Source organism: Coprinopsis cinerea (genome assembly GCF_000182895.1).
Source record: "Coprinopsis cinerea okayama7#130 chromosome 1 map unlocalized cont3.1, whole genome shotgun sequence".
In the NCBI taxonomy this organism is placed as follows: Eukaryota; Fungi; Basidiomycota; class Agaricomycetes; order Agaricales; family Psathyrellaceae; genus Coprinopsis; species Coprinopsis cinerea.
In genome coordinates, this window is record NW_003307544.1 from 890,156 (window position 1) to 905,125 (window position 14,970).

General features: G+C 50.2%; 5 protein-coding genes across 5 annotated transcripts; 2 read left to right on the forward strand and 3 right to left on the reverse strand.

The window, feature by feature from the left end:
• Nucleotides 1-145: 145 nt before the first annotated feature.
• Nucleotides 146-8,647, reverse strand: CC1G_13603 (membrane protein; the record flags this gene model as incomplete). The annotated part of the gene is made up of 43 exons (XM_002912024.1): nucleotides 146-153; nucleotides 214-352; nucleotides 411-602; nucleotides 682-736; nucleotides 793-848; nucleotides 907-965; nucleotides 1,027-1,066; nucleotides 1,123-1,250; nucleotides 1,310-1,334; nucleotides 1,385-1,472; nucleotides 1,530-1,723; nucleotides 1,776-1,823; nucleotides 1,885-2,106; nucleotides 2,158-2,274; nucleotides 2,343-2,748; nucleotides 2,806-3,002; nucleotides 3,055-3,090; nucleotides 3,113-3,274; nucleotides 3,332-3,516; nucleotides 3,788-3,920; nucleotides 3,974-4,127; nucleotides 4,185-4,286; nucleotides 4,339-4,388; nucleotides 4,437-4,626; nucleotides 4,681-4,785; nucleotides 4,843-4,882; nucleotides 4,933-5,038; nucleotides 5,091-5,149; nucleotides 5,201-5,375; nucleotides 5,429-5,441; nucleotides 5,496-5,526; nucleotides 5,582-5,884; nucleotides 5,937-6,051; nucleotides 6,110-6,346; nucleotides 6,407-6,538; nucleotides 6,592-6,833; nucleotides 6,856-6,928; nucleotides 6,988-7,274; nucleotides 7,327-7,446; nucleotides 7,480-7,774; nucleotides 7,886-8,003; nucleotides 8,063-8,335; nucleotides 8,358-8,647. The coding sequence occupies 43 exons, from the start codon at nucleotides 8,645-8,647 to the stop codon at nucleotides 146-148; spliced, it is 6,000 nt and encodes a 1,999-aa protein (XP_002912070.1).
• Nucleotides 8,648-9,222: 575 nt separating this feature from the next.
• On the reverse strand, nucleotides 9,223-10,379 carry CC1G_13604 (hydrophilic protein; the record flags this gene model as incomplete). Its single annotated transcript, XM_002912025.1, has 5 exons — nucleotides 9,223-9,587; nucleotides 9,641-9,659; nucleotides 9,710-9,851; nucleotides 9,917-10,223; nucleotides 10,274-10,379. 5 exons carry the CDS (start codon nucleotides 10,377-10,379, stop codon nucleotides 9,223-9,225), a joined length of 939 nt encoding a protein of 312 aa, XP_002912071.1.
• Nucleotides 10,380-10,519: 140 nt separating this feature from the next.
• CC1G_04418 (hypothetical protein) lies at nucleotides 10,520-12,044 on the forward strand (the record flags this gene model as incomplete). The annotated part of the gene is made up of 4 exons (XM_001828395.2): nucleotides 10,520-11,125; nucleotides 11,179-11,336; nucleotides 11,387-11,518; nucleotides 11,568-12,044. The coding sequence occupies exons 1-4, from the start codon at nucleotides 10,552-10,554 to the stop codon at nucleotides 12,042-12,044; spliced, it is 1,341 nt and encodes a 446-aa protein (XP_001828447.1). The 5' UTR covers nucleotides 10,520-10,551.
• Nucleotides 12,045-12,139: 95 nt separating this feature from the next.
• Nucleotides 12,140-13,276, reverse strand: CC1G_04419 (NADH-ubiquinone oxidoreductase kDa subunit; the record flags this gene model as incomplete). The annotated part of the gene is made up of 6 exons (XM_001828396.2): nucleotides 12,140-12,288; nucleotides 12,347-12,423; nucleotides 12,474-12,537; nucleotides 12,587-12,643; nucleotides 12,701-13,097; nucleotides 13,153-13,276. The coding sequence occupies 6 exons, from the start codon at nucleotides 13,274-13,276 to the stop codon at nucleotides 12,180-12,182; spliced, it is 828 nt and encodes a 275-aa protein (XP_001828448.2). The 3' UTR covers nucleotides 12,140-12,179.
• Nucleotides 13,277-13,436: 160 nt separating this feature from the next.
• CC1G_04420 (hypothetical protein) lies at nucleotides 13,437-14,611 on the forward strand (the record flags this gene model as incomplete). Its single annotated transcript, XM_001828397.1, has 4 exons — nucleotides 13,437-13,613; nucleotides 13,675-13,847; nucleotides 13,901-14,054; nucleotides 14,462-14,611. 4 exons carry the CDS (start codon nucleotides 13,437-13,439, stop codon nucleotides 14,609-14,611), a joined length of 654 nt encoding a protein of 217 aa, XP_001828449.1.
• Nucleotides 14,612-14,970: the final 359 nt, after the last annotated feature.

Sequence of the window (14,970 nt, forward strand, 5' to 3'; positions counted from 1 at the left end):
GTTTACAGTCTTCTTCGATCATTCACTCTCATTCATGGCAAAGTAGACTTTCTTGTCATTATTTAAATTTCGGTCTGTACAGTTTGAAGAGCAAATTCAGAACAGTTAATCCTACAGTCTATTGTCCGAGAGGCATTATACCAATCTACGCGTCTGAAAGGTGAACGTCAGTACATCTGATACAGGGAACTGTGCAACATGGCAGCGGCTCACAATAAGATGAACCAGTCAAGAGTGTTGATAGAGCAATCAACTGGTCGTCAGTAAATCTCTTGCAGTCTTCGTGCCATGTATCCTGGTGTGTCTTCTTGAAGTTGCTAGCGCACTTGCGAACCGTCGTGGAGATGGGGATCTGCACCGACAGAGAGTCAATGAGAGGCGCTCCATGAAGAGAGCGGAACCGAAATTACCGGGTCGTAAGTGTGCTCAGCGAGGACAGAGGTCAGCAACTCTGGCATCCACTTTTCCACCGTGTAGGGGTAACTGTCCACCAAGGCACAGATACCGAGGATAGCTGCGTGTCTCTGTCGAATGGCCTTGTTGTAATTAGGGTGGTTACGATCCACCAAGCGACTATTCTTAGCCAACCGAACAAATCGGTCCTACGAAAGATGAAGGTCATGAGCCCCAATGTCGTTAGCCCTCCACAGTTGAGATGCAAAAGGTATAGACAACACATACCTTGAGCGTCAATACACTTCGCCTCGGTGATAATCTCAAGATTCCAGATAAAGTTCTGTGGGTTGGCGGTTGCGTGTTGAGTAAGAAGCCCTCACACATTGTGAAACTTACGAAGCAGCCATCTCGCGAACTTCGACCACCTCATCATCGAGCCTTTGGCAAAGAACCTGACAAAGAATGAGAATGAGAAAGAACCCCAGAACGAGGCGGAAGGTGCTGCCTTACCTCTAGCATTTCCACAATCTTAACTTCGCTGATGAGAGGGAGCTGTCGGAAGTAGAAGACTGCAAAATGAAATGAGTTGTCAGATTGAATAGGGTCTCGTTAGATTGACGTGGAGCTTACCTTGCAGAAGGGGCAAAGCCTTCAAACGAACTCGCCATGACTGCGAAGGTGGTTAAGCTTGTGGAATCGAGGGTGAGGAAGATATGAGATCCATACCGGTGACGATTGGATTGCGTCGAAGATAGCGCCAAGGATGGGGTTTATCAGTGGCACTGGCGGTGATACGCCGCACATGCGGACCAGTAGAGAGTTAGCACGGATTGCGAGTTCCTTGTTATCATTGACTATGGGAATAGGTGGAGAAAGTTAGGAGTTGTATGACACCGCCGCGTAAAATAAGTACCTTCTGTGAAACGGAATATCTCGGGCTAAAAACAGATCAGTGTTATGGTTAAAGGAAAAGCTGTCGAAGACTAACCATTAAGGGAAGGATATAGTCGAAGGTTGAGACCGCGTGTAGGTCGTGAATGGATTGATATAACCATTTGCAGACCGTGATTCCGACACTGGATCGTCGCGTGAGCGTTCACATATATCGGGGTAGACTTCGACAAGTTTCCTACCGATCGTATGTTGACTGGAAGGCACGGACACCAGGGACACGCTGCTGCCGCCAGACCTTGAAACGTTCGACCAATTCTGCCACCCTATCCTTGTGATAGGTCCCTCGCAAACCCATGATATCATGGTCTGCTGGGAGAACCTGACATTCTCTCACGAAAACCTCGGGTGTCTGGAGGGAAGGCCTGGGTTGCCACTACATATCACGGTAAGATCAAGTTACAAGGTTAAATGACTTCCTAATTTACCTTGATATTCTGCGAGAACGCCAAAATTTCTCCAATGAAGGCTCGGACCTAAAAGGCACGGTAAGCTGTAGCTTATCGAAGCGCGGAGCATGGAAGATATCAAACATACGTCGTCGTGTTCATTAGAGATCTGAGTCCAAGATCTTTCCACCGTCTCGTCTGTCCAGGGTACGAATTTCCGGCCAAGTTCTTCGTAGAAAGCACGCCAGAGGGAGATGACTTTCACGACATCGAATGACATCTCAGGGTTGTAGTCCATGGTCCTAAATGAACTGACAAGATAGTCGACCAAAGGTTGCACGCGGCGAGGATCCTTCCTATAGAAAATGTACTGCAACGCGCTCAACGCTTGAACGCCGATCAGGGTTGTTCAAAGACTTACTTCAAGAAATGAGGTCCAGATTGACAAAGTGTCCGATTTGATATTTTTCTTCAAGATCGTCGGGATGAAGGGAATGAACCACTTCCATAGATCTTTTTGCTTGTTCATTGGCCAATGCTTGGAGCCTGTGTAGTGGGTCAGTAATTCGTCTGCGACCGGGAAGGCCAATTCTTGCCATTCAGAACAGCAGCAAGCAGTTCCGCCGCAGCTCTCTGCTTGTTCTGGTCCTTGTCTGCAATCAACTTCTCTACATGGGGTTTGAAGACCTCTAATGGCTCGTCCTCGAGTATCTGGACTGGTATCCTATATGTGAATACGATATACGAAGGAAAGATAGAGGACTCACAGATAGACTTGATGCATGAGACGTTGTCCTGGATGATCGTGGTCTCGTGGTTCTCCTCGGAATAGTAGCTAACAAGCTTCTCCCACCATGCCGAGTCGAGGGCCACTTCCCTGAGGGTATCGATGGTCGACGAACTACTGGGATCCCAAGGCTGGAAGGTGGACTTCGTTGCGTGTGGAAGACTGTACAAAGGAACAGACTTTCCCCAGACCAACCAACCTGGAGGCTCCGAATCGTACAGTTGTCTGAGGATAGACAGTTGAGTGCTCCGAAAAAGAACGCGTCTGGGGCACGTCACTCACGGCACTGTAAGATCCTCAGGGGTCGCTGGTGTTTTAAACGCGTCCAGGAACTTGTCGGTCATATCAGGGCTTGGGTGGACAGGAACCTCCTTCTTGAGAGGATTTCTCGCCTTGGCCAGAGCAAGATCGACATCGTCCGCGCAGTACGTTCGCAACTTGATAGCTCTGGCAATCTTCATGATAGCTCTTTGTGCATACTGAAAAAGAAATGTAAAGGTGGGGTTGGCTTCAGTGCTCCAGCAAACTCACATATCGCTGCGAATCATAATTAGCGAGGTCAGATGGCTAAAGTGACGAGGATACTCACAACGTTAGGATGGTCATCATGGGCCGCGTATAGGAAGAATTCGAAGTGCTCAGGGGAGACAGGGACATCACGACGAACTAAGGTACGCAGGCAACGTGTCGCGAATATCAAGTACTTCCAGTGCGTCTCTTCTGATTCGCCAATCTCAATGATGGTGGAAGTCTGGATCGCCAAAGGTCAGTCGTTGTCCTGTGCGCTGAGGGATGGGTGGTCGCATACCAGCTCCTTCATGGCATCATCGATAGTCTTGACCCGAAGAACCCTCTGGGCTTCGCACTTCTTGACAACCAACCGGTCATCCTCTTCCACTTTGACGATGGTACGCAGTTTGGCCATGGCATCCTCGACCTTAGCGCATGATACGTTGTAGACCAGATTACAGGGCTCGACAAAGCTATTAAGACCTGGAACGGGAATGGGTTATGCAGCACTGGACGAAGAGCAAATGACCCACAATTTTGGAAGACTGTTGAGACTGAATCTTGAATCGAAGGCTAATAGCGATGTTGGGTCAGCTATCAATAGAAGAAAGTCAACAATTGGCCAGGTGGCTTGCCTTTTCATTATGCTGCGAAGCAAAGATCTTCTTCATTAGCCCATTAATCAAGGTTGGCTCTAAGTCACCACGTCAGAGATCCCGCGAAGGCGAAGTAACGAGCAGATATTGAGACGGACCTGTGATGGCATATTTCCCGAACGAAGGCAAATTGATGGTCCAAAGTGCACCTTTCATTCTGTCATCGTCGTTGCCTGGATCCAGAGCATTCTGGAGAATAGGCAAAGCGCGTCGCCGAACACCATCGTACACCTTCAAAGAGCGTAAATCAAACCGAGCATGTCCCTGAACTGAATGCTACTCACCGAACAGAGACTCTCCAAGACCGACTGGCTGGACTGACGAACGCTGGAGTAGTGCCACAGCGACCATTCGACGATGTCGTCTATCAATTTGTCTTCTATAGGCCCTCGCTTTCTCTCGATTGAGTTCCAACGCAGGCGAGCAGCATTGTAAAACCTTGACGGTCCTCATGAGTGTCCGGCAAGTCAGAGGCAACTAAACGACGCCGCGCACCGAGCTCGTCTAACGTAAATGGCTCTGGGCCAAACTTTTTGTCCGGCGTACTGTCGTGCAACATTCTTCTCCGAAGTGTATTGCTCTTCGTTCAAATAGTAGCTGGATATTCCCGATAAACACAGGATCACAAGACCTAAAGGAATGTACGCACCTGTCCCGGCTATCCCCATACTCCATCATGTACGTTCGAATAGACCTTACCTTGATCATATATGAGCTTGCTTAACATGGAGGCTGGGCTAAACTTACGAGGATCTGAACTGCATCGACGGTATTCTCTTCGCCTTGAGACCGAAGAGAAGTCGATGCGCGGTGGAGGAAATCTCCGAACCTTTTCTTGACACCCACAATGTACTGGTACCGTGGATCGTCGGGGTCCGTCAAGGAGAAGCCAGAGTTGAGAGGGTCGACAGAGGCAATCATTTCCGGGATTTCGTTTCTGAAGTATTGTCAGTCTCCACATATGACAGCCAGGCTGCATCATACGACATACAGAATATCGGTTGTCATGGTCGTATACTTTGCATCTTCTGCAGAAATGTGTTCCTTGAAGAGAGTTGGAATACCGGAGAATGCATTGCGAACTAAGGTGAGGTGGCTACTCGGCGTGAGTGGTGAGAAAATGGCGACCCACGCTGGGACTGAAAAAGCTCACCGGCAGAAGTCATTCCTCCAAATCGCATCACGGACAATCCCTGAGACACGGATGAGCTCAGAGCGACGCTTAAGATCAGAGGAAACGAACCTGGCCTAAGGAGACCCTCCAATAAGACAAGGGTGGGTTCGACCAACTTGCGGAAGATCTCCAGTGCAAAGTCGATCTCTTCTTCGCTGGGAACATGCCATGCGATCTACGTTTGGTGAGAGACCTTCCCAATCTCGTGAACCAAACCGATAGCTTACGGTGATTTCATCTGGGCGATACAATTTACCCCAATACAGGTGATGCTTCCTCTTGAACTCTTCAAATGACTGTCAGGGGACAGTTCTTCGCGGTAGACTATATGACACACCTGAACTGGATGCCTCCGAAGGGTTGATGAATTTGTTCTCCAGCGGGTAGGTATGTGTGAGGGTAAGCATTAAGCTGGAGATCAGTTTACCCGTCCATGAGTATCCACGTTTAGAGAATGTCTTCTCATGGAGGAGACAGAGGATGGATAGAAGTCTATCCTTGTAGGGTAGAATCTTTGCATCGCGAATTAATAAACGGAAAGGCATAAGTGTCGTCTATTCCTTACCGCTTTGCCATCGCTAAACAAGATATGTTAGCATCTGTTACACGTGACTGGATGGCAAAGTACTCACTTGTATACAGTTCCACGAAGGATAGCAAGGTCTACCAAAAGATGTCAATATCTTTCCTACCCTTGACAAAACACTGAAGCACCTACTCCAATGAAGAGTAGCGTCCGAAGGCAATGGTGCGGAGGAGGAAGTCGTCCTCAACGAACTTGCCCCATTCTCGAGCTCAGTTCTGATATTCTGTTCGCAGAATGGGAAGAACAGGGCCAACGTCTTGACAGGGTTGGCATTGGCCACACATTCAACCAGCTGATGGATGGCGCGCACAGCGTTGGATCGGACGTTGTTGCTCGCATAGTCGAACACCATCCCCAGAACGAGGTCGAACAAGGGCTCAGAAAGGTGCACGCAGATCTGACTGCACGCGCTCGTCACTGAGTCAACAAGTTGCACTGCAGGTACACGTGAGATTTTCTGGGGGAAGGGCATCAGACATTGACAGACCTTCGGTAGCACCACCCGCAGTTCCTGACGGCCCTTCTTCCGGAAGGTTCTCCAAAAGTAAGATAACCCTGCGGATGAAGCTGGTAACCCAGTCAGGGAAGCTCCTTGTCGTTTCCTGCAGTAAACCCAGAGTGAGCGAGGTGACATGACAAGCAAGAAGATGGAAGGGCTACCTTCAACAAGGCATCCTCTTCTGACTTATCCAGTATAACTTCGCCCAACCCGCTGTTCACATCATCGAGTGAAAGAGTAGGAAGACCTGGGCGAGCGCTGGGTGGCCCGTCATAGGAATCGTCATCCGAGGAACTGGACGAGCCTTGGTCATCGAATGCTGTTAGGTCGCCAATCTGGATGTATTGGGCTATTTCCGAAATGAAGGCTGTCGTGCAAAGCGTTTTCGACGGGTCATTCTAAGAGGAAGAGAACGTGAGCCAGATATGCAGTACCGAGGTCTCGCAGAGCCCACTTACAAGATCTATCCCCGGAATCAACAGCTGAAGGAGAGGCACCAGATGCTTGGCGCCAGGGTAGTACACCTCTCTTGACACAATGGCAGGCGCAACAGCACATAATGCTTTGATGACGGCAATCGTACGTTGGGTCTGATCATGTCTGTAAGTACGAAAAACTGGCGATTTTATCGTTCAATTCTTACCTCAACGAGAGCCTCCAGCGAAGGAACAGCACGCTCCAAAATGGGTTCCAGGATGAGATCTGGTTCCAGAACACTCATCGACTTGAGACAGCTTTGGACATTCGATACCGTGGTCGAATCCTGCGAGAACATCGCTAGCAGAGTGACAGTTCGCAACGATTTGACCAGCTCCCGCTTCATCAACTTGGTAAGACGTCGATGTTTGGGTGTCTTGCAATCCGGCTTCTGCTCCTCGTGCCATCCTAGAAAGAAGTGTTAGATCACTGATGAATGACGAAGTGCAAGTCGACCAACGCTTGTTGAACTCGTAAACGACGTATTTGATGAAGGCGGTCAACTACGAGACGACATCAGAATACTTGACTGGATGACAAGTTGCAGGTAATCGAGACTCACATCTCCTGTCCATGACCCAGAGTTGGAAGGGTGGAAGAACGATTCGGTAGAAGCAATCAATCGCGCTAGCGAATCCAACGCGCGTGATCCTCCAAGGTAAGTTTGTAGAGGATTGGGTTTCTTGTTCAGTGGCGCCGAAAGGTAGTCTCCCAGAGTCGAGTTCTGGATCTGGGGAGTGTTGATGCCAGAAGTGGGCAAAGGAGAGAACATCGGGGTAGGGAAGTTCGACGGGGGGACCATAGGTCCGTCTTGTGCCATTGAATAGACGATTATACGAGCCAACGAAGCTGATAGACGCGTTATTCAATGTTATTGACAGCTCACGAAATGGCGACTCACGGATTCGCCATTGGGGTTTGGGTAGCCTCCCAATCTCAAAGCCAACCTGACTGTCCGCGGTTGGGCCTGTGGTCAACGAACCACCGTCCGCCAGAGGGATTTCTACACCCAGGATCAGATCTGAATGGATTGAATGTAAAGATCGCTACTCACCCATGGAACCCAAACACTTGCACATGATGTGACTCCATTGCCTCTCCGTGAAGATGCCCACATCTTTATATACGCCATTCCACTTCGCGCCCTCGGGTAGGGACTCCTTCTGCCAATTCGGCCTTCCTTCGTCTTCCGAGCGTTCGTCGTCTGGAATTGAGTCCAATCGTCTTGGATCGCTAACTGTGGGGTCGACGTGCATTTCCGCCAATTTGGCTAGGAAATGGAGTAGTCGTTCGTCGTACATGTAGGAATTAATCGACTCCCAGAGTCGCATTATCATAGGGAGATAGTACTGTGGATGGCTGAGTGGTAGGTATGTCATCAAGTAGAAATGTGAGGATAGGATGGACTGGAAACTGGTGGTTAGTTCATCCCGAATCAGTCAATTGGAGTCTAAACTCACGTCGAGTTTCGTGCCGTCTATTAACGGTAAGAATGTGGAGAGCATTTCATTGATGGCGGCCGGGTGGAAGAACCGTCGAGCATTATCTGCGATGTAGCCCATGCACCATGACGTTTGCCTATATCCCGCATTTCAATTAAGTCATCGGTGGTACCAAAGGAGAATGGGGCGACGTACGTATATTCGAATTGCCTTCGACTGAGGAACAAATCCTGGCGCAAGATCTTGTCGATGGGCTTCCAAGGGAGTCGCATGTCTTCGATGGAGATTTTGTTTTTCGACTTGGTCAACAACTTGAATCCATCTGCGCACACGGCGACAACTTGTGTGGGCATGCCGGGGACCAAGCTTAGCTGGTAGTACAGCTTGGCCAGATAGATCCTGCGGTCCTTGGGAATCGGATACTCGAGGGTGGTCCAGCTGGCGGCTGCGTCAGTAAACTGCAAATGACTGTTGACCATCGGGTACTCACTAGTTTAACATCGAATCCCACTGCACCAGACCGACCTCATAATCCTTCGCCTCGACGCACTGTACGATGCGAAGAATGATAAAGTCGAGCATTTCGAGCATCCTGGAATACGGTTCGATGGAGTATGGCAGCGATTGCGCATAGTCCTTGAGTTTCTGCATGTAACGGTCGCCATTGTCGTTAAGGATGTCGTCCGGGATTGTGGCAGGTGGCACGGCGCCCTTGACCCAGGGTGCCTGGCCGTTCGAGAGGCCATTTAGGTGCAGTTTCGATAGATCTGGCAGCACCATCGTGTCTTCAGCGAGATACGAGGTGGTGGTTAGAGGAAAGAGGATCTTCAGGTGGGGTAACGCATGTGAGACTCCAAAGGTAAGGTCGATCAATAATTGGGTCTGCACTGACGCGCTGATCGGAGCCAAATATTTCCAGCAAGCTCGACTATGTAATTCTTGACACAAATATAGAGAAATAAGGCCAGCAGTAGACGTGTAAAGGTTTCCAGTATGCTAACGCATGTATACGAGGCTGTACAGAGTTCGGAGATAGAGGGAGTTGGTTTGACAGCCAGGGGATGTTTCTGCCTTCTGGATTCGGGAGAGATAGAAGCTTGTACTTATGTAGAACGTCAGAAGAGTCGTAACGACAAGGCGGATGGCGGCAAAAAGGACGAGCCGGATATCCGGAGAACAGGGAACAAGAGCATTGGACAGGGAAAGGACTCAGGATGATCGGATGCACAAAGCCCGCGTGCTTGAGAACTTGAGAAACGGCACGGTCACTGAGGCCAAAGGCTTCCTGTTGTCAGCGATACATCGGCTCATAGAGTGTAAGTAAGGCTATATTGGCAGTAATGCAGGGACTAGCGCTATAGCTCCTCCACCTCGACGGTGAACCCACATTCGTGGCATATCTGTTTCGATGTACCGTCACTGCACCTCTCCAGAGGTCCATACGAGTGTCTATGCTCCTCGTCCTTCCGCCGCTGCCACACACTTTCCTTCGTCCGCTTCCGAAGATCCCTCAAGCTCTGTTCGAACTTTTTATTCTTCTTCTTCTTTTTCTCCTCCTCCCGGCGTTCGTATTCAGCGTCGAGTGCTTCCGGAGATCCCCATTTCTTCCAAGCGAATTCTTCGACCTGGTACCGGACGAAGAGCATCATGTTGGCGTAGGTGGATTTGTGGGGATTCGCCTTGAGTAAATGGGGCATTACTTCGTGGTCACGGAGTTCCGCTACAAAGGGGACAGTCAGGCAGGGTCCAGGATAGCCACCTGGAATGGCTTACGGTCTGTTAATAAATAGTCCTGCCCAATGTCAGCACTAGGACTTTCTGACGGACTGCTCAGCCACTTACCTCTTTGCATTCGGTTTTGGTTAGCAAGCTATACAGCTCTGGTTTCTCGTTGATGCATTTCTTGCAGACCAGACACCTGAAGACCTGCTTGTATGTCTGGTCAATGTCCACAGTCCCACATTCCCTACATTTCGGGTTCATGCTGGGGTCAAGGTATATTGCTGCAACACGCTTGAGCACGCATAAACACTAACAGGGAGACACTACTTGCTGGGTTCAATGGCCTGCATCTGACGCTGGCGCTCTCGTTCCTTCTCCTTCCTCCTCACCTCCTCGTCCACATCCCTCTCATCTTCTAGAAGGAACCCGCCCTTCGAGTTCACCATTTTCGAGAGATCATACTCGAAGTAGGTTCCCAGACGAGAATCTCGCTTCAAGGGTTTCTCTTTGGACGAGGCGGGGCCTGTCGGCGACGTTGTAATGGCGGGATTGTTAACCAGAGGCCTCTTGTTGTTTGAATTGACACTGCTCGACGACGAGGCACCCGCTTCTCGTTCTCTCTGCGCAGCCTTGGCTAATGAGTCATGGCAATGACTGAACAACGGCTACGAGGACTGGACGAACCTCTCAACCTGTTTATCTCTATCTGTCGTATCTGCTCTGGCGTAGCCTGCAAGTTCGACAAAGGTGGTGAACGAGGCGGCGGCGTCGTCGGTCGTGAATCGCTCATGGTTGTGGTTCTTAGTCAAAACGCGTCGCGCCCACGATGGCCTTAATGAGTTGCACCCAGCAGCGCCGCCGTGGGATCCACGTGACGTCGCCGTTATGTTCAGTCGCTGGGACGACGTCCAAGACAAGGCAGGTCTTCTTCCAACAGCAACTACGACGACAACTTATCGACGATGACATCGAAATCCAAAAAAGACGAGGCCCTTCAATTCCTGGACGATCTCGACTCGTTTACCCCTGTCGATCAGCCCAAGAAATCGAATTCGCCGCCAGCCCAGGGATCGCAACCTCAGGCCAAGGGAAACGAAGCAGAAGTCCTTGCGTTCATTGACGAGATCACACAAAAGAGCACGGAGCCCACCCGAACAGCCAGCCAGATTGGCCGATCTGGTACGCCGACGATCAGGAAGAGCACTGAGCGCGTTCGATTAGGCGGTGGGCCTGCGGGATCCAATCCTTCTGCGTCGTCCTCGACGACCTCGTTACACAGGACTGCGAGCACTGATGGCTCGAAGCAGAAGGCGGAGTCGAGCTCGACTACATCATCTCCGCAGCCTGCGGCATCGACGAGCGCTTCTGGCGGAGGATGGGGATGGGGTTCTGTTTGGTCCACGGCTACTGCCGCGATTCAGCAGGCTAAATCTGCCGTCGACGAGCAGGTCAAACACCTTCCGAACCAAGAGCAGGTAGCTAAGCTAAGGGAAGGTGTCCTCGAGTACGCAAAGAATGCCCAATTGGATAAGCTTGGTGTGTTTGAAACTTTGCATCGTTCGAGAGATAAGCGACTGACTTTCGTGCAGGCCAGGACTTCAAGCGAGTTGGATTATCCACGCTCACAGATATCTTGAATGTCGTTGCACCTCCCATTGCCGAGCATGAAGTTATCCAGATCTGGTTGAGCCATGACATGCAAGGATACGAGGGTGTGGAAACTGTCGTTTATCGCTCATTCTCTAAGGTGATACGCGACTCTCTCATCTTATCTTCATATCTAATCAATATCTCAAGGTCATGGAACAAGTGCAAGGTGGTGATTTGGTGGTGAACCGAGGGAACGAGTCCAAACCTAAGGAAAGCAGCTCAGGAGCACGAGAACTTAACGCGGTTGAAGGAACTGATGCTGCTCTCAAGCTTGCCAAGGTAATTCCATCCTTCTTTCCAAGTCGTTTCTTTGTTTACATGCATCCAGGCGAACATCGAAAGCATGGTGAAGAACAACGCCAATCTTCAATCGAAACCTTCAAACATCACTTCACCAACTACCTACTCCAATGTGTACCTCCGCATCCAACCTTTCTTCACCTCATCGCTCCTCGACGAAGACGAATCAGAGGACGATTCTGACGAAGACGAATCAGATTCTGACGACTCCACGAACGACAACCAGAAACTCCAATTCCTTATTTACCTCCACGATCCTGAACACAAACTCACCAGTACCTCCGTGACACAGGGAGTTCCAGCGTCATGGCTCGCGATATGGGAAGAATATGATTGGGTAGAGGACTTGGTCGCTGATGGGTTGCGACTCGGCGTTGAGGTCATTGGCCAAGAGTACCTAGTGTCGCGTCAGGGTTGGGCGAATAAACCAAAGGACACAGAGGAGGAAGCTGCCGAAGCACCTGCACCTGAGCAGGCCAAAGCAGACAAGGGCAGTGATTCGTGAAGTGTAAATTATACCTTGTCGGATTAATATTCAAATCCATGTACATTAGGGGTTTGGGGCGAATCGCGCAACGACTGAAATGATAGGATTCCAGAATGATAGTATATTGCCTCTAACGGTGGGAACAGGAGTGGTCTACTTTTTCTCTTCGGCAGGCGGAGGAGGAACGTGCTTGAGTTCCTCTGGCCTCCGTCCCTTGGTTCCGTCGCCAATTTGTTCCCAAGGAGAGAGGGATTCGAAGTTGCTGCAAAGTGGCATGGTTAACGACCCAGGACAAAATGATACGGTATACAAATACTCACCGGAATGCTTGGGTAAGTTGCAATGGCTCGTATACGACACGCTTCTTCTCCTCATCGTATCGCAGTTCGGTATAACCCTGAAAACAGGTGAATAAGAAGTGACAAGTGAAGGAATGCCGCGACACACAGTAAGAGGGAAATCTTTTCGGAGAGGATGGCCCTCGAAGCCATAGTCGGTGAGGATACGGCGCCTGACAACCTTGTTAGTTTGGTACGCGTTTTAAAAGAGAGGCGACATACAGGTCAGGGTGGTTCTCAAAGTAAATGCCATACATGTCCCAGGCCTCCCGCTCGTACCTAATAGGTGGAATATGTCACCAAGTGTAAGAAAGATGCCAGAACAATACCACATACCAGTCGGCTCCTCTGAAGACTTCGACTGCACTGGGAACAGGGTCTGCCTCGCCGGCGTAGGTCTTCACCCTGATTCTTCCGGCGTGTCTAATGCTAAGCAAGTGGTACACGACTTCAAAGCGTTTCTCGCGTTCCGGGAAGTCGACACCGCTGATATCCATGACAGCTTTGAACTGACATTGGGTGTGGTCCCTCAAGAAGGTCAAAACGGGGACGACGGCGCTTGGTGCGATGTAGAGCGTCAATTCGTCCTTCAACACGGAGAACTGCTGGATAAACTTGGGCAGGCACTGGGTGAGGTACGATCCATAGGTGTGAAGTGCCTCCGTGGTAGCTGCGTAGGTGGTGGCCGTAGGATTTGGCGACGTAGGTTCGTGGAATGGAGCTGCAGAAGTAGCTTTGAGCAAAAAGTAAGAAATATGGGTCAATTTCCACAGGTTGCGGGGCTTTACCTCTTGACACATTTGAGGAGTGCAAGGACCGTTGGAGGGTGATTCGAGAAGCCCCAACGATGGCCGAGCGTCTGGCGACGGTTTGTAGAGCGCTGCCTGCGCGGAGGGCGATACGGGAGGCCATTGTTGGCAGCGACGACGATGGAAGACGAAACGGGACGAGGTCGGTTGGCAGCGAACCTGACTTCGGCAATTGCCGGCCTCTTTCCCAAACCCCGACCGCTGACCGCGAAGGGCGGCGAGTTTACCGCGACCACCTCAATTTCCAGACAACCACTACAGTCATGTCGCAAGGACCTAATTCTGAAATCTTCGACAGTCTACCGTACTATGACGATGACCTACAAAAGTACCCAAATCTGAAATCTAAAGTCGACCAAGAATTGGCGCGCGAATTGAAAGCTTTGAATCCAACCGCGGCGCTCCATCCACGCGTTCCCCCGCCTGTAGAACTATTTGCTGTTCGTGAGCAGTCTTTATGCACAGAAGGAAGTGTATGTGCTGACAAAATCGCGTTTCAAGGATAGACCGCTGTTGAAAGCAGAGTTGGATCGAGTCAAGGCCAGCCAGCCATTCCCATCGCTCGACACATTGCGCTACCAACTACCTGCGCCAACATCCACACCGGCAACGGATGAGGAGTGGAAGGCAGCTCTTGATAATGCCCGTGCTCAATTGCAACACCAGCGGATACGGTGCGTTCATCTACCTTGAACCCTCGTTGAATTCTAACTGATATTGGTACTAGGCAGACAAATGGGACGCTCCTTCAGACGTACGGAGCGAACGCCTGGAGAATTCAGAATTACCTCCTCGAGTCCACGGTGAAGCAGGTTGAGAGCTTAGCCGAAGAGTTGAAGCAGAAGACGGTAGAGGTGAACAGGGAAAGAAAGAACGACCAGGTAAGTTCATTCTTGCTGGACTGGTCATACTGCATGCCCCGTGGACTTGGAAAGAGATATTCGTATCAACCTTCGACTTTCCTGGGATCTGGTGAAGGGGCGACGCTTGCCTCCATGAAATGCACTGGTCTTTGATGGCTTGCGTTTGTCCTGGAGCCTCGCATGGTTCCCACTCGTTCCGGACTATCGGGAGATGACCTTGCACGCCCAGTATGGTGGTCCTGTTACGAGTGTGTATATTTCGAATGTGTAAAGGCAGGTCAGGATCTAGAGACTGCAACATGCTTGGTGCAAGGTCATCTCTGGATGGTTGACCCGAATCTAATCCTATCCACACGGAGCATCAATATGGGCCGGCAGCATGCCATATCCACGTTGCAGAAGCAGAGTACTGACATTATCATTAGGAACGTCTCGGCAAGCAGTTAACCTCATTGGAAACACGTTGGACGGAGCTGATTTCAAACATCCTGCAAATCGAAATGGCCAACATCGCGCTGGACGCAGAGATTGACCGATTGAATCAAAAGGAAGCCGAGCTGGCGCAGCAAATATAGCTGCTTTGCGTTGCTTTCTCTTGTTTCCAGTCCACTCTGATTTTTCAATATGACATTTTGTACTTGGAACAGTCGCGGAGTTTCAGTCTTTGAAAGTTAACGTTGAATGTGCGGAACAGTACACTCTGCCGCATTCATCGATCTGTGAGACAACATAAAGATTCGAGGAGTTCTTTCTGCCAATGAAGCTTCATTGCTGAACTTGAAACGGTTGAGGGCCTAAAGATATTGCTGTTCATTAAAGCTTCCCCGGACTACCTTCCTTTTTCGTTTATAAATACCGGCCGTCGGCCGGGGTTCAAGCGAGTTGGCACCAGAACTGTTGTATCCTCCTTCGAACATATCCCTCATCACACTGG